Source organism: Zootoca vivipara, chromosome 4, assembly GCF_965207765.1.
Source record: "Zootoca vivipara chromosome 4, rZooViv2.hap1.1, whole genome shotgun sequence".
In the NCBI taxonomy this organism is placed as follows: Eukaryota; Metazoa; Chordata; class Lepidosauria; order Squamata; family Lacertidae; genus Zootoca; species Zootoca vivipara.
In genome coordinates, this window is record NC_142587.1 from 32,468,891 (window position 1) to 32,490,793 (window position 21,903).

The 21,903-nt window shown below is 42.0% G+C and overlaps 1 protein-coding gene across 3 annotated transcripts; it reads left to right on the forward strand.

Moving 5' to 3' along the window:
- Positions 1-2,146: 2,146 nt before the first annotated feature.
- Positions 2,147-17,227, forward strand: LOC118084631 (regucalcin). Of its 3 annotated transcripts, none has more exons than XM_060273473.2 (7): positions 2,147-2,279; positions 7,853-8,021; positions 9,666-9,848; positions 12,054-12,269; positions 13,206-13,343; positions 14,232-14,386; positions 15,897-17,227. In XM_060273473.2, the coding sequence occupies exons 2-7, from the start codon at positions 7,859-7,861 to the stop codon at positions 15,945-15,947; spliced, it is 906 nt and encodes a 301-aa protein (XP_060129456.1). In that variant the 5' UTR covers positions 2,147-2,279; positions 7,853-7,858; the 3' UTR covers positions 15,948-17,227. The 3 variants fall into 3 exon arrangements, with proteins under 3 accessions (XP_060129456.1, XP_034970149.1, XP_088524812.1); XM_035114258.3 differs by lacking the exon at positions 2,147-2,279 and adding an exon at positions 2,822-3,037; XM_088668686.1 differs by lacking the exon at positions 2,147-2,279 and adding an exon at positions 7,291-7,504.
- The last annotated feature ends 4,676 nt before the right edge of the window (positions 17,228-21,903 follow it).

Genomic DNA, 21,903 nt, shown 5'->3' on the forward strand with positions numbered 1-21,903 from the left:
GATGTTGCTGGAGTAAAATAATCAGCCCTGACCATTGATCATGCTGGCCAGGGCTCATGGGATTTGGAGCCTGACTGCATCTGGAGGACCACAAATTCACCATCCCTGTGTTATACAATACAGTCCTTTAAGAAACAAAGTGGGGTGCTGGTGGTATTTAATTCGGGTCCATGGCATAAGGGAAGCAGGGTTAACTGTTCCTACTGTAACAAATCCTACTGGCAATCCACAATCCACGGCTGCAGGAAGCAAAGCTTGCTTTGAGAAGCACCTGCCAGTCATAACTGAGCTTGGTTTTGCTTTGAACTCATTGTAAAGGAGGAAGAGGTTATAAGAAAAGGAAAGGTTGCTGCGTTTATCTCTGGAATGGGATGTGGGAGGGTTGAAAATTGGATAGACGTCATGTAAGCAACAAGCCAACCAAAAATGACAACGGCATCAAACGAGTAAGTTTGAAAGAGTCCTCCCCCCTTTTCTTCACAGCTAGCAGAGCAATGCTATATGGGGCTACTCAGAAGTAAGCCCCACTAAGTAATTGGACTTGCTCTCAGGAAAATGTGTTTAGGAATGTAGCTTTAACTCATCTCTTGGGTAAGCATAGCAAGGTGGGACACATAGGTTTAATTAAAAAAAAATTAAAAAAATGGTTGAATTGTTGCAGTTTCTTTCCAAATCAACAACCTCTGTTATAATGAAAGGTTTTTGTTTTGTTTTGTTAATTCCAGTTTCTCCAGACCTTCAGGAAATTCCACTTTCAATTGGATTTTGCTCTTGGTAATCTTAGGTGTACAAAACATATCTCTCTCTTAACCTTGCAATTAGATGCTTTCTTTGCATTATACATCTGCAGTGAGGGACAACTTTCCAGTGCTTCCATGTGCTACAGCCATTGGAAGATACATGTATATTTGAAAAGGATTTTCCCATCCTGACATTTGTTACGTCAGCAGAAATATGGAAGGCCAATCCTGAAAGACTTAGGAGCATTTGGGCGCTGACAAACACTGCACCTCGTTTTTCCTGTTTTGCATATTGAATATGATCTGCTGTTATCACCCACACAAACCAAACTGGATTGCGTGCAGGCAGGCAGTGGACCAGTTGGCTGCAATCGACTCCCATGCATGCACCCTGAAAATAAATTGACTTGGATCCTAGGAATCTGGTGAGTGTTGTCACTATTGAATTAGATTTGCCCACAAAAAGGAAAGACAAATTTGCACTCTCTAGTATGCTGCATGATTTGATTTTAGGAAGTGGGTATGTGTGGGTTGCCATATTTCAAGAAGGAAAAATCTGGACACCAAAGTTGTTGAGCACTTCCTTGTTCTGTTTGCAAAAGCCGAGACATTTTGTCGATTTAAAACAAATCCCACCCCCCCCCCACCCCGGATGGTAATGTTGTGCTTGGAATCCCGGACATGTCTGGGACAAAATGGACAAATGGCAACCCTTTGTGGGTGTGTATCAAATAATATCACTTCTAAAAAGTGATGCTGCTTTAGTTAATTAATATAAGAGTACCCTTCATTTTTTTAACTGATGTATGCAGTGGTCAGTCACTACAAAAAAAAAAAAGAGAAATTGGCTATCATTTGCAAGCTGTTGATCTGGTGTATGGTAGTTACACAACATTATTTATTTACAGTATTCATTTCTTTTATTTATTGCATTAATATCCCACCTTTTCTCCAAGGAGCTCAAGGAGGTATACGTAGTTCTCTGCTTCCTTATTTAATTCCCACAACAGCCCTATGAGGTAGGTTAGGCTAAGAGGCTGGGTTTGACGCAAGGTCACACCCAGTGAGCTTCATGTTCAAGTGGGGATGTGAAGCCAGGTCTCCCAGGTCTCCCAGGTCTAGTCCAACACTCTAACCACTACACCACACTGACTCTCTCATTTAGAAAGAATAAACAAACATAATGAGGCCTCTAAATTCCATGCAGAAGTCCATGCTGGGAGAGGATAGCTTTTTAGCAGTGAAAGAGAATTATTGAATTGTTTAATAATCCAGCTTTGGTGCTCAGCCCATGTTCCCAATGATCTTCACAGCTGCCTTAATAAGTTCTATTAACTGTTGTTCTTGACCATCTCAGATTGTTTTCGTCTTCATTCAGTTTTTCATTCTGCATTGCTCAAGTGGAAAAACAGCTACCACCCATCCCCAGGCTTTCTCAACAGAAGATTATTGGACTTCGTAGTTGTGATCTGTTTCATATGGTTTGAAAAGGATTGGGCAAGAACACAACAACTGGAACAGCTTTCTTGGGAGGAGCAGGTACAACGCCCTACAGTTATTTTTCTCTTCCCTTTGGGCTGGGAACCTGGAGTCAAACTGTGGCAAGGTGGCCTAAGGAAAGGACCTGGAGATTTTTATTAATCTGGTTTTTTTTTGTATAACGTGCCTTATTCCTGCCATTGTACCTGATTAGAAAATTATGCTTTCTGTGTCTCTCGCTCTTTGTTTGCAATGTATTTTAGCTGTTTTACGGAATGTTCTGAGCATCAAGCCCACAAGACCAGATAAGATTTTTTTTATGCAGAAGGTCAGGATGTTCTATTTGATGGCCGGCAGGATGCCTGATAAGAAAGGGGATTTTTTGCCTTGTATTAAATACCAACCACAGCTCTCAGGAAGGAGTGCCTTATATGGGTATGTTAAGGAAGTGCCTTATATGGGTATGCATTAGAAATGCTAAGAAAAAGGGGAAGGACAACAGGAAGAGCTGTGTCCCTGCTTATTGGCTCAATTTGCTGCAGGATATGAATATGTAATGATACATGAAAGGTATATAAAGCCTAGAGCGCTGATAACTCTTTGCTCAGTCTTTGAGGAATTATCCCACTGTGCCTATTGCTCAGCAATAAAACTTACTTTCTATTTCTCCACGATTGCATCTGTGATCCTTGAGAAACCACTGAACTAAGGTTCCCAGGTTCCACGCTACAAAACAAGAGTATATTAGTTCATACACAACCCAAAAAATTAATCAGGTCGTCCTCAGTTGAGAAAGTGGCTGCTTTGAACGCTGTACGGTAAGATCAGTATTACTTCGGATTTAAAGGTTTAATTCAGAAAGGAAATATCCTAAATATGCAACATTGCATTTAACTTTCTCATTGGCTTTCTTAAGAGTTTTAAGAGTGGTCAAGTTTGTAACTCTGTTAGGGGTAAACTACAGTTTCCAGTATACATCGGAGGAAATCGTGTGCTATAAAAGCACAGCTTGGGTGTGAATATTCTACTGGATATCTTTACTTACCTGGGAGGAAGGTGGTCAAAGCCACATAGATGTAAAGGTGCAAACGATCTGAAATAAATCGGACAGAACAAATAATAATTTGGGGCAGATATCGGTGTGTGTGTGTGTGTGAATTTCAGCTATCTACAGGCTGTATTATTTGTTTATTTTGCAACGTTTATATACCTCTTGATTTTAATAAAACCTCAAAGTGGTATATACCATGGTCCTTTTGTATGTATGAACTCCCTGCAGAACAATATTGCTGCCTTAGTTCATAATTTGGCAGATGAGAACAGAGTTTTAGGATTAGAATCTAAGAAAATTACAGGTAATTAAGAGCCAATGGGTACTGCATCAGGATGCGGCACTTACGAAATCAGGAGGAAATGAAGAAGCCTATTGTGCACGAGTGTAAATGTTCAGTTACTAATTTCCAAATAAAATTTAATCATTACACAAAATGTGTAATGTGTAGTCATTACACAAGGCTGTCAGTATAGCGTTGGTGGTGGTGTGTACATGAGAGTAGAGGACAAGCTCCTGCTAAAATGTGATGGTAGAAAAAGATGACTTGTCATCACACAGCAATGATATAACTCAAGAGCTTTGCAAGAGTTTGTGTGTTGCGACACGTTTGCGTGTCGGCTGCAGTGTGTAGGTGTGTCATGCGAATGCTCCCCACGCTCCTCCCGGGGCTGGAAAGGGGTCAGTTTAACCTCTGGTTTGCTAGTAAAATGTGTGTCACAGACATGAAAAGTTGGGAAAGCTCTGTTAGAACTGCTTCTGTCCCTCGGTGGCCTGCTCACTTCTCTTACCTGCTTGGATAAATGAGATTCCAGGAGTGCTACATAGCAAGTGCATAAAGGGAATCTGCCAACAGGATCAGGGTGGGAATGGGTTGGAGATATTTGTTTGCTTATTTGTTTATTCTATTTCATAAAATTTATACATCGCTTGATTGAAAAAAACAAAAAACCAGTGGTTTACAAAAGATAAAACATGCAAAAGTTAAAATACTAAAGCAGATTTAAATTATCTCAATTTTCTAAGCATCTGGGTAGGTTTGCCTAAACAGGAATGTTTTTAGCAGGTGCAGGGGAGAAAAGAGTATAGTAAAGGCACCTGCTTGATCTCAATAGACAGGGAGTTCCAAAGGGTATACGTTGCCGCAGTAAATGATCAAGTTCTTACAAATGCGGAACGGGTATTATGTGACACCTTTGGAAGTGCTAGTTCCACTGGTCAAAGCGATTGAGTGGGTACATGGTTGTCTTTTATTTCATTGCATCATGAGTTTTAAAAGAGGCACGTCCAGATTTCAGGATTGTAACCCTAAGTACTTGACACATTAAAAAGTTTCTTCCTGAGGGATCCAGACTGCCACCAAAGTTATGTGGGACTGTGTGTGTGTGTGTGTGTGTGTGTGTGTGTGTGTGTGTGTGTGAATGCCTGGTGAGAAATCAAAACGAATAGTTGACCTTTACATGTCACAATAAACCATGGTTTACTATGAATAAGCCGGTCTTGTCTACTTTGCTCTTCCCTGCTGACATGTCAGAAAAACAAACCACAGTCCTTGACTTAGCATTACATCCAAACTGGGCACCATGGTTTGTTTCACTGTAGCTGAGGCTCGTTAATTGTGCTTTGTTTGAGCAAAGCAAACCACAAGCCCCTATTTGGACAGAATGCTAAGCCTTGGATCATAGTTTGTTTCTCCTATGTGTTAGCAGGGAGGGACAATGCAGGCACTTTTGGCACATTTACAGTATCCCATCAACCATGGTTTACCATGACGTGCCAACTGGGCTAACTGTGAAAGCTTGGAGATCTCCTTGAGGCCTTCAGCTCCCTTCTGAGGCCCACCTCAGTCAATACTTCCCTTCAGGAAAATGTTATTCAATTGGGGACTGCTCAGCTGCATCCCATGGCTGGCATTATGGAACAGGCTGTTGTGAAAAGCCTCTGGAGTTAAGTCATGCCTCTGGATTCATGTGACTGCTGACTCGCTCTAAAACGCTATCAGCAGTCTTCCAAGCACAGATAAGATCAGCTGTTGCATATTTTTAATTATATTTGAAGTTGATTTGAGTAGGCTGGTCATTTAAAAATGCATGTATCTATAGAAGGCTTGGGAGTGCAGGTGTCAGAACACAATGAGTCAGTTTAAGGAGCTGCTTCGATTTAAGCAGGGGTTGAGCAAGAACACGGCCATGTGCCGAACATTGTTCTTGGGTTTCTTTCATTGCTCAATACCTTAATTCACTGCTTCTTGCCTTTCCTGTTGCCTGTAAGATACTAGGAGGTTCTCCGAGAATATATTGGCATTCTCTTTTCCAAGCCAAGGCCATCCACAGGCATTGAGAAAAGCAACATTATTCTGCACATGGGTAATTGCTAATCTCAAACTATTATTCTACACCGAGGGACTAGGGTACCTGCATCCCCATCAGTTCTTGCCTAACTGAAGGAAGATAAAAAAAATAAAACAGAATGTGGCAGTCAGGTGCCTGTGATGCAATCCTTGTTTGCTGATTTGGCATGGACATGGGTTGAAAATGTTTTGCATGGACATGGGTTGAAAATGTTTTGCATGGACATGGGTTGAAAATGTTTTGCATGGACATGGGTTGAAAATAAGGTGCTCAAAAGCACACAGTGCAAAAAATTAATAATATTAGGACACAGGTGGGCTACGAGCAGCCAAGTCAAGCCCTGCCCACCTTTCTCCACTGCTGGTGGATCAGCCATCAACTGGCCAGTGGGCGGGAATAGTAATATTCCCATCCCATGTTGCTAAGCAGCTCAGGGACAGCAGTCAGTTTTGGGGCCTGCATCAGGAGTGATGTTGGAGGCTTCCAGGGCTCCTGAACCAAGCAAGTTACCCATTCCCATGTTGCTAATCTCCCTCCCTGCCCCAGCATATCCTATGTAACCTTATTGTCCACCTCATGGCTGAACAGCTGGGCAGTGACTGTGTCTATGTGAGTTTGTGTGTGTGTGTGTGTGTGTGTGAGAGAGAGAGAGAGAGAGAGAGAGAGAGAGAGAGAGAGAGAGAGAGAGAGAGAGAGAGAGAGAAATGTGAGTGTTTGTGAGGTGGAAGGGTGTGCCAGGGAGGACAGGGGGAATTTTTAATACTATTTAAAATATTTTTTAAAAATAATAATATCTGGAATCTCTATATTCCCACACCCACATTTTACAATGTAGCCCAAGGTTTTTGTTTTTTAAAAATATAAAATAAATAACAGCATATCTTATTTGAAAAAACCCTCATTTGTTTATCAGTTTTAGCATTATCTTCATTTTATATAATTTAAGCTTTTCATAACAAAACATTTGTTAGCGTCATTGAAAAAGATCATTCTCATAACTGAGGTCCAGGGCCTTCTGGCGGTTCCCTCGCTGCGAGAACCCAAGTTACAGGGAACCAGGCAGAAGGCCTTATCAGTAGTGGCACCCGCCCTGTGGAACGCCCTCTCACCAGATGTCAAAGAGAAAAACAACTACCAGACTTTTAGAAGACATCGGAAGGCAGCCCTGTTTAGGGAAGCTTTTAATGTTTAATAGATTATTGTATTTTAATGTTATGTTGGAAGCCGCCCAGAGTGGCTGGGGAAACCCAGCCAGATGGGTGGGGTATTAACAACAACAACAACAACAACAACTGTTGTAACCAATAACAAGTGTTGTAACCAAAGCATGACCACCTCCATCTTTGTTATACTGAAGCAAGACTAACAGCATCTTGTTGAAGGTTGACACCATAATCATGTACAGTATTATCCTCTTTGTAATCAGGCCAAAATGCAAGCTTAAGACAGGGAAAGAGAAAGTGCAAGACACATGGGGTGTGTAAAGGAAAGTTTTAAGAGCGTGCAAGGGCGTGGCCTTTAAAACATGGGTACAGGAAAATGCCTAGCTAGCTGAGGTTGGAAACATCCGTCTTTGTGGTTAAGCTGGGAGCAAGACTTTATCACTGGGTGTCTTGCATGTCTAAATTGTATGAATATAAAATGTCTGTGCCCCCACTTTGGGCAAAAGATTCATGCATTGCAGGGGATTGAACTAGATCCTCGTGGTCCCTTCCAACTCTATACGGTACAGTTCCATGATTTTATGAAAAGCTGTATGTAAACAGAGATCAGGGTTCAGCCTCTGTTCTTCTTCTCTGACCACTTGCTGCAACCTTTCCTGCTTGAGCAAGAAATAAAACTGCCTTTAGCGGAGAATTCTTGGGTTATACTCGTCATTGCTGGTAAGTGCTTTAAATCAGCATAATACCAAATTTCATTTCGAAATGAATATCTAAATTAGTCTGATTAATTTTAGGATTAGTTTATAATCCTATACAGAAACAAGAAAGGGAGAGGCAAACCACAGTATTTGAATATATTACATATATATATATATATATATATATATATATATATATATATATGAGAGAGAGAATATATTTCCCTAAAAGAATTCTGGGCACTGTAGTTTACCCCTTGCAAAGTTACAATTCCCAGCAACCTTTAACAAACTACAGTGCCCAGAATTCTCTTGAAGGCAATAATGTGCTTTGTAGCGTGTTCAGTACGGTCTGTTTTCTTTGCCACAGATCACCATGTCTTCTATTAAAATCGAGAGTGTTGTGAAGCAGAAGAACAGGATGGGGGAGTGCCCTACGTGGGAAGAAAGGGAGAATTCTCTTGTATACGTAGACATCAATGCACAGAAAGTTTGCCGCTGGAACTCGGTCACCAACGAAGTTCAGTGTGTGTCTGTGGGTAAGGAAATAGTATTTTCGTTTTCTTTTGTGGAATTGTTTCGGTCTTGAAGAAAACTCCGAGGCATGGCTATCTCAGCCCAAGGATTGTGAGAGTGAGGCAGATGCTTCGCATGGTCTGTCTTAGGCAGGCATCCCCAAACTGCGGCCCTCCAGATGTTTTGGCCTACAACTCCCATGACCCCTAGCTAACAGGACCAGTGGTCAGGGATGATGGGGATTGTAGTCCAAAACATCTGGAGGGCCGAGGTTTGGGGATGCCTGGTCTTAGGGCTGAACCAGATCTCACCAAAAGATGCAGGCCTCAGTGTTACCACATTATTGCCCTCTTGTGCTGTAGCATAATAGAAGTAGGACAACCCCCCCAAAATAATAATAATTATAATTTTTTTGGGGGGGGGGTTGGTGGAATAGATTTCATCAGAGAGATAGAAAATGGGTTAATTAGGCTTGCTTCAGCCTTGTGCTATAAGCTAAAAGGCCCAGGGGTGGGGGTGGGGTCATGTATCCTCTATATCAGGCATCCCCAAACTGCGGCCCTCCAGATGTTTTGTCCTACAACTCCCATGATCCCTAGCTAACAGGACCAGTGGTCGGGGAAGATGGGAATTGTAGTCCAAAACATCTGGAGGGCCGAAGTTTGGGGATGCCTGCTCTATATTATACATGTATTGGGACAATTATACGTGATTGTGCTCTCAATACTGTGTGTGCCTGAATGTTTTGGGTAGGCAGCCTACCACTTTGTTTCCAGTCAGTGTAGTAGTAATAATAATGATGATGATAATTTATTATTTATACCCCACCCATCTGTCTGGGTTTCCCCAGCCACTCTGGGCGGCTCCCAACAGAATATTAAAAACACGATAAAACATGAAACATTAAAAACTTCCCTCAACAGATGTCTACTAAAAGTCAGTTTGTTGTTTATTTCCTTGATGTCTGATGGGAGGGCATTCCACAGGGCGGGCGCCACCACTGAGAAGGCCCTATGGCTGGTTCCCTGTAACCTCGCTTCTCGCAGGGAGGGAACCGCCAGAAGGCCCTTGGAGTTGGAACTCAGTGTCCGGGCTGGACGATGGGGGTGGAGATGTTCCTTCAGGTATACTGGGGCCGAGGCCATTTAGGGCTTTAAAGGTCAGTAAAATTGATGTGTAAAAATGATGCATGGGGGAAAAAATGAGACATTGGACTACCTTTGTAACCCAAGAAAATCTTTAATAAAAATAATTATAAAAAAAGAGTGCCCCTGTAAATAGCAATAATGCAATAACACTGGGGAAGCATAATAGAATAGCTTCTGGAGTGGTATGATATGTGAATGGTCCAGTACAAATCCATCACTAATGCAGAGTTATTGCGACCATGACATGTTGTGGACTTCCCATGCCAAAATGAAAACCAACCCAAGTCTGGAATGGGATTTGTGGAATGGACACTTAACATAGTTTGAGTTTATTGCTCCATTCTCTCCAGTCATATGCTGGCTGCAGGGATGGGAGTTGTGGCCCAAAGCTTCTGGAGAGGCCCACAGTGACTATCCTTCAAAGAGGCTTCATTTCTGCATTGGAGCACTTCTTCATCAAGGGTGCTCAGTGTGTTGTGCCCTGGTTTGTAAACTTGCCTGTTCTTTCCCTGCCTGCAGAAGCTCGTGTTGGCTCAGTAGGCCTTCGCAAGAGTGGTGGCTACGTGATCGCTTTAGGAAGAAAGTTTGCTTTCTTGAACTGGAAAGATCAAGTAGTCACTGAGATTACTGAAGTGGAACAGGATAAACCAAACAACCGATTCAATGATGGAAAAGTAGACCCAAGGGGTTCTTTTTTTGCAGGTATATATTTGATCTAAATGCAATTGTATGCTGAGCTCAGATAGCCCTAATGGGTTGGAATGTGTCTAAAAATTAATGAAACTGATGAATCTATATTAATACACTTGTGTATACAATAATGGTCTCCTGTTCTTTTTTAAAAAAAACTAACAACATTAGACTTGCGATCAACATTAAAAGACCAAATAAAATATTGCATTATAGTAGCAGGGTAGACATGCGGCTATAGGGTCGTATAGAAATTTAATAAACAACAATAATAGTCAATTCTACATGCAGTATGATGACCAGGACTACACCCAAGTATGCAAATTCTTGATGGCAACCATCAAAATTGCCCAACCAGCAAAAAAAAAAAGTGAATTAGAAGTATGGTAGTATCCATAATATATATGTAAAATAAATAGCAGAGTAGTATCCAGTCTGAGAAGTTGAAAGCTTGCTAACTATTTTTGGTTGAGCCAGATAAAAAGTACTGGCCTCCTGTGGATTTTGGACTATTTATATAGGGTCACTTCCACTCATTTATGGAGAGATATCATGAATGTAAATGTAATGACTTTCAAATAATTGAGGTTTACGTAACAATTCCCTGCATTTTAATTACAGCCTCCACATTAATTTTTATTAGAGCCAATTTCAGTATACTAAAAGAGCAGGTGATAGGAACAAATCCAAACGATTATCCATTTACCAGTAAAAGCATCCCAGACTATTGGGAGAACTGCTTCAGTTTCTCTATTCTTCAGAGGCAAAAGAACAAGTGACTGAAATATAGAGGCAGTAAACATCTTTTCAAACTGCTAATGAGAATGAAAAATCATTTTCTGATCAAAGTTTAAAAGTAAAATAGCATTCCTCAGGTTTCTTTGTTTTTAAAATTGCAAATGTGGAACTAGTTACAGGTAGGTAGCCGTGTTGGCCTGACATAGTCGAAACAAAATAAAAAAATTCCTTCCAGCAGCACCTTAAAGACCAAGGTCTTTAAGGTGCTGCTGGAAGAAATGTGGAACTGTTTACGCTTTAACTAAAACACATGATGTATTACTATAATTCAACCTTTCACCACAGCTAGGAAGTAGCTACCGGTAATTAAAAATAAAAGACCAGGGACCCTATATTTTGTCTCACCTAAATTGGCGGGGTGTTTTTTTTTTAATTGTTTGATGTAAATTTTAATGTTCATAGTAAAGGCTAGAAATCCAGCGTTAGTCATGCTCAGAAGAGATGCATTGAAATTAACATATTTAAGCTACTTAACCACCTGGAATATCAGTAAGTACGGTAAGAAGACTGGCAGGTGGGGAGCTGGCTGAGGGCACTGTGAGGTTCATGGTTCATGCAATGGAGCAGCTTCCATTGCATGATGTATGATGTGTGTCAAGGGCTATATATATATATATATATATATATATATATATATATATATATATATGGCTGCAATCTTCAATGCACTTGAGTGAGTCCCATCATACACAATGGGCCTTATGCCTGAGCAAACGTAGGATTGCACTCTTCCTCACTAAATAATAATAATAATAAATTTTTATTTATACCCCGCCCTTCCCGGTTTAGAAACTGGGCTCAGGGCAGCTAACAACAAATATAAAACATTGATTAAAAACGACTTAAAAACAGCTTAAAAACAGCATGAAATACAACATCAATGTAGCATCTCCAGCGCTAACTGGCCAAGTTAGTCCTGCTAAGGCCAGCAAGGAGACCAGGGAAGAGTTTTAATGGGGGGACCCAGAAGGGTTTCCTCATAAAAAAGGGAAGGGAAAAAGGAATGGGGGATCAGGCTCAACTGAAGGCCAGGCTGAGTAACTCTGTTATTTTGATGTGTGCCCCCGCAGGGCCTTAAGTCTCATGGGACAGAGCATTCCACCAGGTTGGTGCCATCACTGAAAAGGCCCTGACCCTTGTGGAGGATAATCTGGCTTTTTTTAGGGCCTGGGACCCTTAAACTGTTATTATTTGTGGACCTTAAGGTCCTCTGCAGGGCATACCAGGAGAGGCGGTCCTGTAAGTACGAGGGTCCTAGGCCGCTAGGCTGTTAGGAAAGCTAGGAGGTCATTAGACAGGTGGTGTTGTGGGACTAGTCAAGAGATTGACCTTTGGGTGGGATCAGTGCTATTTGTGCATTTTGAAGAGGCCCTTCAGTAGAGAATTACCTGACCTGTGCCTCTGCTGACCACCCCCTAGGTACCATGGCTGAAGAGACAGCACCTGGAGTGAGAGCAAGGCACCAGGGGGCTCTGTATACCCTCTTCCCTGATTGTGGTGTCGTGAAGCAGTTAGAGAAGGTGGACATCTCCAATGGGCTGGATTGGTCGCTTGATCACAGGACCTTCTTTTACATCGATAGCCTGGCCTATGCCGTGCATGCCTTCGACTATGACGTGCGAACAGGAATGATTGGTAACATTCTTTCTTCAAACTGTTTATTGCGATAGCTAAAGAAATACTGGGTAGTAGATTGGAAGGCAACCCTATCCATTGGGGTAGCCTATGTGAAGCCTTGCAGATATTGTTGGACTACAACTCCCATCATCTCTGACGATTGGCTATGCTGGTTGGAGTCCAAACTCTGGAGGAGGGTGCAACTTTAGTCACTCCTATTACAGACCGTTCCTTTTCTTTCCATTATATGCCATATTGTCACATACGGCATTTTTCTTTAATTAATAACAGAAAACAACTATATATTGAACACACCGATGTTTATTTTTCTCTCATATACACACATCTGCTTTTGGCCCTGGGAAGCAACAGTAAAGTGCTAAGGATGTGTTAAGTGTCTTAAAATCCAACTCAGCATGAAAATCAATTTTTTGGCATTTGATTCTCATCTGCAGCAGACGAAAATATGACATGCTCTCAGCTTAGAGATGCAAATTTAAGCAAATGAGAGATGTGATTTGGTAAAAAAAACATTTTTTTTTGTTCACTGATATTTTGTCATATTTAATGATGTCTCACTCCTTTTTTGCATGCCCTATTTTGTTTTTGTGTGCCATCATTTTTAATTTATGCCTATGGCCTCAAAAGTCGGAAGTGGCCGAGGGGTCTCTGGACCTCTGAAACGGAATGTCCCTGATCATTGAACATGCTGTTCAAGGCCGGGAGCAGTACCACAGGCACTCAAAGGCTTGGCCAGTATTCTCTGTGAAATTGAGTGTGTGCACGCACACACCCACACCCACACACAACACCCACACCCACACACCCCAAACATGCCCAATAACTTTTTTTGCAATTTGCAGTGTTTCTGAAATGCAGAAAATTTGAAAAGAAGACAGTACAGTCTGCATAAAAATAAGCACTCAAATGCTGATTGCCTTATTCTTCATGCAGATCGTTGCAGTTGCAGGCCTGTGTACAAGTTGGAGAAAGAGGAGGCGATGCCTGATGGGATGTGCATCGATAGAGAAGGGAAACTCTGGGTGGCCTGTATTGATGGTGGACGAGTGATCCGCATCGACCCTGAAGCAGGTAAACGATTAATGAGGACTCTGCATTTTTTGATCCCCAAAGTGGGGGTGGGGGGAGGTAGATATAGAAGAGATCACAAATGGAGCACTTTTATTTGACTAACTCCAGTTTAGTGACCTCTTTAAATATTTACAGGCACCATTAAATGTCTGGAAATACTTGTCTGGATTAAACGCAAGGGAGATTCTCTGTTGATTTGGGGTCATTAGTTCACCTTCTGCTGGAGTGAGCTGAGTCACGACGAGGTTACAGACTATGAGAGGCAAATATATGTTGTTTTTTTAAAGGATGTCACCCAACAGTGAACCCTAACAAATGGCCAATACCTGTCACCCACACATAATAAACTATTTCATACCAGTGTTCAAAAACATAGTTGTGTCTCTTGTATGTTCACCCTTTTAACATTTATGCTGTATGTCCATGCTAAAGCATAATGTGTGAATTGCTCCTGAGTTATACACTCTTTGGTTTATCAAGAGATATTGGATATCACAATATTACTGATATCACAATATTACTGCAAAGCGGCTAAAATGAGTGCTATTTGGGCTAACCATGTGGCTGTACCTTTTAAACCTGAGGACCCTATGCAATTTATTTGAATGTTTGATGTATGCCTCAGGATACCAGCCATGCATGTGTGTTTTGTTCGTTTGTTTGTGTGTTTTCCAATCACTGTCAGTGAGGGAAGGGATTTTAGGGTTCCAATAAAAATCAGAGCTCCTTGGCCCATTTTTTAATTAAATAAAAAATGGATATACACCTGCATGTTACACATTTAGCATAATGAGGAAGTAGGTGATCGGCATTGAGTAACAATTGACTTGTTACGATCCCCCCCCCCAAAAAAATACTTTGGTTGTCCTTTCAACTACTTTCACGCAGGAAAAAGAATTCAGACTGTCAAGATGCCTGCTTCCAGGATCACATCTTGTTGCTTTGGAGGGAAAGATTATTCAGAAATGTATGTCACTTCGGCCACTGATGAGCTGGATAGCGATGCGTTAGCCAAGGAACCGCAGGCTGGGGAAATTTTCAAGGTAAACAATTTGAGCTTTGTAAAATGAACCAAGCGTAACATTCATTCAGCAGAATTCGAATAATGTAAAATTAGTTTGTAAAATTGCGGAAAGGCGGGTGCTGAAATCCCGTTCTCCTGGCCCAGCAGAGTTTACGACAGTCAACATGGTGTGGCTTGAATTTTCATAATTTCTTAGGCATTTGTGTTGACGGATCACTCAGAGGGAAACGGGACTCTGTCCTTTTTTCTGTGCTCTGTCTTATTTTCTGTAGTTGTGCCTTCCTGTCTCCATGAATATCTAGCATCCTAGATGAGCTTCTAATAGCCACTTTGTCTGGGCTCCAGACTCCAGACTGCTCACTGCTGCTATGACACGTACGTGTGTGTGTGTGTGCGTGCGCGTGCGCACTAACAAGGCCTTGGCAGTTCACCTGTACCTAGCCTGAGGCCTAGGTGAACCCCACGGAGCAGCTGACAGTCTAGCAGTTTGCCATTGTTATGAGAATTATAAGGTCTAAGATATAAAATAAATGTTCATAAATGTACCAGGCAGACAAATAAATAAATAAATAAATAAATAAATAAATAAATAAATAAATAGATAAATAGATAGATAGATAAGCAAGCCACATGTCTGAAACAGTACACGAAAACAGTCCTGAAAGCATGATGACTCTCCCAAATTGACCTCAAATATTTCTCTGCAAGGAGGAAGGAAATCGAAAAAGCTTTCTAATTGTCTTTGGACTGTAGGGGCTTACACCTCCCTTTTCTAATACAATCTGGCAAGTATCTGTTAAGCTGAGCACACTTATCAACATGCATACCAGATTCAGGAACTGGGTATTTACCATTACAAAAGAATGGCCAAACTGCCCAGAAAAGGCAATCAGTGACCATTATCAAGTATTTGGCAGACAGAATTTCTGCTGTAGACAGCCTCCTCTGCTGTTGACCGCCTCCTTCTGTGATGTATGTATGATGTTTCAGGGGGGTGGCCTTGAGCTACAGAGTGGGAATTTCAAAGGTCTATATACGTATAAGGGCTTGCACACCATTTTTCTGGGTTCCTCCTCCCTCCATGGTGAGCACCATGTTGCAACAATTTAATAAAGATCTGTTATTTTCTCCTACCGATAGGGAACCTACATAAGGACTCTATACGGTCTCTTGGAAAAGGGAAAAGGGAAAAGGAGCAGTTTCCCCCCCTTATAACACCTTGATTTTTCTATTTCCTAAGAACCTCTTGCTCTAAGCAGCGGCTGGTGATTTATATCTGCCTGCCAAATGTGGCATGAATGGATTGAAGCTCTGGATCAGTGTATGCAGTGACAGATCAGATGATGAAATCATGTCCTCGTGATGGACTATTCCCCAACCCCCTCACGCACCAGCCTGCACAAACACACAGACACACACTCTCTCACTTTAACCTCCAATTTAGAAAGTCTAGCCTGCAGTGGCACTTACAGCACCCCTTCTAAGTGCCTTAGCTAGCAATCTATGACTTATTTCTTGTTCTCTGGCAGATAACAGGACTGGGTGTGAAAGGCATCCCACAAAACTACTTCACTGGTTAAATATTCATATGTGCTCGATATTCAACCCAGCCAGAAGCCATGGTGGACAACAGAAGCATGAATTTCAAACCTGTATGCTTATCTGAAGGCTACCTATATATCCTTTATGTACTGCAATGTTCCATAACTGGTTTTTCTCCCCTTCTCCATATGTTTATGTTTTTTTTTTTGTTTCCCCCCCAAATGGCAGCTTAGGACTGTATGTGAATGTTAGGATTTTCAGTGGTTCCTCATCAAGCAAAGATCAACTTCCTCTATTAATTCTTTGTGCAAGCAGAGAGCAGTTTGTAGCATCTGCTTGCTGAAAGGTCACATTCGCTTTCCAGTAGCAATTTCCATTTTAATTCCCTTGATTAATTTCATTAGAATTCTTAAGAGTAAAATTGGCCCCTGCGGACGGACCTATGTTAATACGAAAGAAGATTATGTTGAAAACTATACAAGTCGATCCTGTTTACCTGCTCTGGGAAAGAGGGAGGTGGTTCTGTTTCCCTACAACCAATGTTTTGATTAAAAGAAAGTTATTGAGTGAATTAAATTACAGTGCATGGAAATGAATAACTATAGAAATGAACAAGGGTTTTGTCAGAAAGAGCAAGGGCTGCAATTCAGCTTGTAATTAAAAGGATTTGCATTTTAAACATGATTTGACAGTTCAGCTATTATTCCAGGAAACTCATGTAAATGTCAAGAATAAACTAATATTAATTGGCTAGTAACTGGGCAGGCCTGTTAAAAGTAGGTGGCACAAAGCCTCATCACAGGTGAAAGGCAAACAGGCACTATTCATCACGCGAATGGAGTGTTTATAACTATAACCTTTAAAAATGAAAAGCAGCTGGTGTTTCCTGCTTCTCATCAGAGAGAATTTTCAGCTGTGCGTTCTTTGCCCTCAATTAGATTTAGGGACAGCACCTGTCTGCTCATAGCATCAGAGCCCTGGAGAAAACATCACAAGGATGCAAAACTCGATTCTGCTACATTTTCCTTACTTACAAGTAATGTAAAGAACTCTGTCACATTTTCTTTCCAGTTGATTTTCTCCCTCCTGCAGCTTGCATGTGTGGTTTTCATTTAAGCTATTATGAAGTACGTTTTGGAATGTTGGGGTGGGGTAAATACCTTCCAACTTTGGTGAAATTATTTTAATTGGATTTAAAAAATAAAAAAATAAAAAAACTGTCACCTAAGTGGGGTTCAATGCTACTATACTTGTGAGAAAATAGATTTTTCCAGCTCAGCTTTTTCCCTCAGCAATAAACAGCCTTGTATTAAAACTTCCCCCTGAAGCATGGTAGCAAGATTGGTAGCGTATAAGGTATCATCTACCTGGTGCTGTTTTAGGCCAGCAGGGTGATAAGAGACTGCAATATGAAATTTCTGAGAATTACAATTAATCAAGGAGGATCATATGAAGACATGAATTTGGGTGCAAAGCTACCCTTCTGGAAAGCATTTATTTATTTTTTGTCACAGGTGGAACTATGGCACCAGGTCCTTCATGAATATCACAAATAATATTGTAGAGTCATCCAAGTTCAGCTTTGATGCAGAGCTTTGTGGCATAATATCAACCTGGCAGAAACTCAATTACTTTCTTCTCTCAGGCTGGATAAATAAACTTTGAAGAAAGTTGTGAGGTCCCTCAAGTTCGTGGGTGTCTGAAAGTCACAAGATGTTAACTGCGTTTCTATGCTTTAGTAGTTGTTCTCCATTTCCCCCAGTGGAAAATGCCACTAGAATATATTTCTGTAGTTATCCAGGCAAAGAATGGCAGCTTTATCTAAAAGGCAGGAACCATGAAGCGTTGGCCTTCTGAGTGCTGTTATACTACAACAGGTAGTAGGCAACTGTTGTGGGCTGCTGGTGCTCACCTGACCATCCTCAAACAGAAGTCACTGCTGCATACCTGACCCCACTTACCTGGGAGTAAGCCCCATTGACTTCAATAGGACTTTCTTCCTGAGTAATCAGGATTAGGACTGCACTGTAAGTCACCTTTTTGCATTACCTTCATGCCGATTGGCCACTAGCAGCACAAAGCAATTGCCTTACACCAGGCACAGGCAACCTTGGCTCTCCAGATGTTTTGGAACTACAACTCCCATCATCCCTAGCTAACAGGGCCAGTGGTCAGGGATCATGGGAGTTGTAGTTCCAAAACATCTGGAGAGCCGAGGTTGCCTATGCTTGCCTTACACAGAAGGCAAGCATTCTTGTCAATTTCATGTGTACAATGTTTTGTCAGTTTCTTTCTTTTCCCAAAAGAGAGAGAGAGATAACTACGTGTCACAGTGATAAGGCACACATCCGGCCTTCTTAACCAATCCACAGATGGGCCAAAGATCTTAAAGGTCTGTCAGGAGAAGACAATGGGGGCAGCCAGGCAGCCATGGAAAGGACCACAAATCAGTTTGCAGTTAAATGGTTGGGGTGTGGAACAGGGACAGAGGAAGGGGGTGTGGTGGAGGTGGGTTGCCCCGGGTGTCACTGCTTGGGGGAACAAAATGGCGGGCGGCACTCACCGCAGGGCCTGCAGCGCGCCTGAGCCACATTTCTCTCCTGGGAGTGGCGCGGTGGCTTGAGCGCCCACAGGCTCCACGCTGCTCCAAACGGTCCGCCCGCCGCCTCCCCCTCAGCTGTAGGGCGGCTGAGGGGGAGCAGGCAGGCAGACTCCTCGGAGGCCCCGCAGAGCGTCCTGCCCTGGGCGTAGGGCACATGCGCTGCCCCAGGCGCCCAATCGGCTTGCTCTGCCGCTGGTGTGGAAGGAAACAAAGGGCAACGATGCATTTGAGACATAATAGTTTTGTTCTACAGGGGATACACAAGTGGCAGGGGTGCCCTGGGAAGGCAGATTGGCAATGATGGTACAAGATACAAGTTTTGGAAAAAGAAATAAATGAAAAATCAATCTGATAGCGCTGTTATCTTTTCTCCAGAGCCAGAAAGTGGTGAAACAGCTGGCAGGGAAATGATTTGTAATGGGAAAATGGTTAGGAGAAAAAGGATTATGCAGTTATTCTCCCTAACCATTCCCAAATAAATCCCCCTGTGACTGTTTTTCTTTATGCAGGAGCAACAGGAGGGGGGGGAGATAGTTATGTGCTTCTGCTGCATAGGGTCTAATCTGGTTCTTTAGTTATCAGGTCTCACACAAAAAAACAAACCAGTACCTTTCAAGACGTCAGCGCTGTGGTTAAACCACTGAGCCTAGGGCTTGCTGATCAGAAGGTCGGCGGTTCGAATCCCTGTGACGGGGTGAGCTCCCGTTGCTTGGTCCCAGCTCCTGCCAACCTAGCAGTTCGAAAGCACGTCAAAATGCAAGTAGATAAATAGGAACCGCTACAGCGGGAAGGTAAACGGCGTTTCCATGTGCTGTTCTGGTTTGCCAGAAGCGGCTTTGTCATGCTGGCCACATGACCTGGAAGCTATACGCCGGCTCCCTCGGCCAATAATGCGAGATGAGCGCGCAACCCCAGAGTCGGACACGACTGGACCTAATGGTCAGGGGTCCCTTTACCTTTACCTTACCTTTCAAGACGTCAGCGCCCTCATGTGGCTTTCAGTTCAGCTACTGGCAGTAATGGCAAAGGTTGAGATCTACTGAGTTCTGATAAATTGGAGGCAATCTTCAAATTAAACTGGTTTTATTCGAAACAGTTCTGTTGTCTAGGGGAGACTAAAAAACAGTCTTCTGTGTTAATATAAAACACTTTTCTCAAAGGGACAGATTACTTTCCTAACGCCAGGGTTTTTTTAAAAAGTTTTATTATTATTATTAAAAGAGAAAACTTTTCTATACATTTTTTAATTTATTTATGCCATAAATCTATCTGACCAGAATTACTTAAGTCTCTCAGAAAACACTTACTCAATGGCTCATTATTTGTAAACAAGATGAATGGATCTGCACAAAAGACACTCAATTTATCTTGCTCACTATTGGCATGAATTGGTTTTGTTAATTTGTCAATGGAAATTCTTCGTTTATACCCAGGTTCTAGTGGAATTAAAGGGTGCGTTTGAAATATCAGTATCTTTATAACTCACCTGGCATGTTCCAAAGTATCAGATACCTTTTGAAACTAAAAATTTAGGCAAAGCATCCTCTTGAAATAAATGCAAAAATATAAACGAATGCCTTAAGAATGAACAAAGAATTGTAGCAACTTTATATGTGTATACCCTCTTTTATGAGTTAAATATTTTAAAGTTCTATTCAGTAATAAGGTATGCAATATTTGCTACATCATGCCCGATGAAACATTTGAGTTTGCATATTACCGTAAGGTAAACCAAATTGTGGATTACCAGGGCCATGTAAACGTGGAGTCCTGGAAAGAAATTCCACTAAACTGAGCCTGACTTGGGTTTGAACCACATACAGGAGTAAAAAAAGGGAGTAGCAAAGTCTTAGTACGGTAAGCCATACTAAAAGTTAGCAAGGTACGGAAGTTGTATTTATTTCATTCTCTGATATCAGTAGTCTTCGGCTGGTAGATAAATCCTGCATGTTCAATGAAAATTTCAAGTACAAACACATAAGTGTGTGTGTGTAAGAGAATTTATAGAATCAGAATTGTAAAGTTGGAAGGTACCCCAGGGGTCATCTAGTCCAACCTCCTGCAATTTAGGAATCTAACAAAGGCATCCATGACAAATGGCCATCCAACCTCTACTTTAAAACCTTCAAGGAAGGAGAGCCCACCACCTTCTGAGAGAGTCTGTTTCACAGTTGAACAGCTCTTACTGACAGAACATTCTTCCTGATATTCTGTCAGAATCCCCTTTCCTGTAATTTGAAATCATTGGTTCGAGTCCTACCCTCTGGGGCAAGAGAAAACACGCTTGTTCCCTCTTCCATATGACGGCCCTTGTGATATTTAAAGATGGCTATCATATCTCCTCTCCTCTTTTCCAGGCTAAACTCCCTCAACAATCTATATATATAAATGCAAAAGGTCCATGTTGGTGGGCATCCACTTTTCTCTCAAACCGCTTGATCAATTGGGTTGAAATTTTGACACAACGTTCCAGACCAATGTGGGCGTGTTTGCATACACTTATATTACATACCGTAGATGGGACACAGGTAAAAACATGATTTTTTTGAAGAAGGAAAAAAACCATAGCGCCCTCCAGTGGACATCAAAGGAACATACACCTCACCTGCTGCCATTGGCTGCATACTAGCAGTGACATCACAACAGAACATTCCAACCAACTGAGTATGGGCCTTTAACAGAAAACAACACCAATGTGCGGGAACCGGCCAGGCCGCAGGGGTTTGCGAGGGGGGCAGATAGAGCCGTTGGGGTGATGGGGGCTGTCACGTGGAAGGAAGATGACGTCACACACGGGAACTCTGAAGGGGGGCTCTGAAGGTCCATTTAACAGACTGAGCCACAGCAACGCGTGGCTGGGACAGCTAGTTCCTCATAAGGCTAGTTTGATCATTTTGGTTGGTCGTCTCTGCACACATTCCAGCTTGTTAATACCTTTCTTAAATTGTGATGCCCAGAACTGGACAGTACTCCAGGTGTGATCTGACCAAGGCAGAATAGAGTGGTACTATGAATTCCCTTGGTTGAGACGCTACTGTTGATGTGGCCTGGAATAGCATTACCTCTTTTTGCTGCTGCATCACAGCATTGCCACATGTTAAGCTTGCGTACTAAGATCTTTCTCACATGTACTACTGGCAAGCCAGGTGCCCCCCCCCATCTTATATTTGCCTAAGTGTAGAAACTCTTATTTTTCCCTACTGAAATTCATTTTGTTAGTTTTGGGCCCAGTTCTCCAACCTGTTAAGGCCATATTGAATCCCAGTCCTGTCTTCTATAGCATTAGCTACCCCCCTGTTTGGTGTCATCTGCAAATTTGATGAGCATCCCCTCAATTCTTTCATCTGAGTCGTCTTAGGAGATGCTGAGGCAGTGTTACGACATGCTTATTT

What these genes read in the sequence shown, in the direction of transcription:
- LOC118084631 (XM_060273473.2), top strand. Translation starts at nt 7,859, where the DNA reads ATGTCTTCTATTAAAATCGAGAGTGTTGTGAAGCAGAAGAACAGGATG. An exon ending in AAGGGGTTCTTTTTTTGCAG is followed by an intron (nt 9,849 to 12,053) that starts GTATATATTTGA and finishes ACCACCCCCTAG; the next exon opens with GTACCATGGCTGAAGAGACA. An exon ending in AGGCTGGGGAAATTTTCAAG is followed by an intron (nt 14,387 to 15,896) that starts GTAAACAATTTG and finishes GTTCTCTGGCAG; the next exon opens with ATAACAGGACTGGGTGTGAA.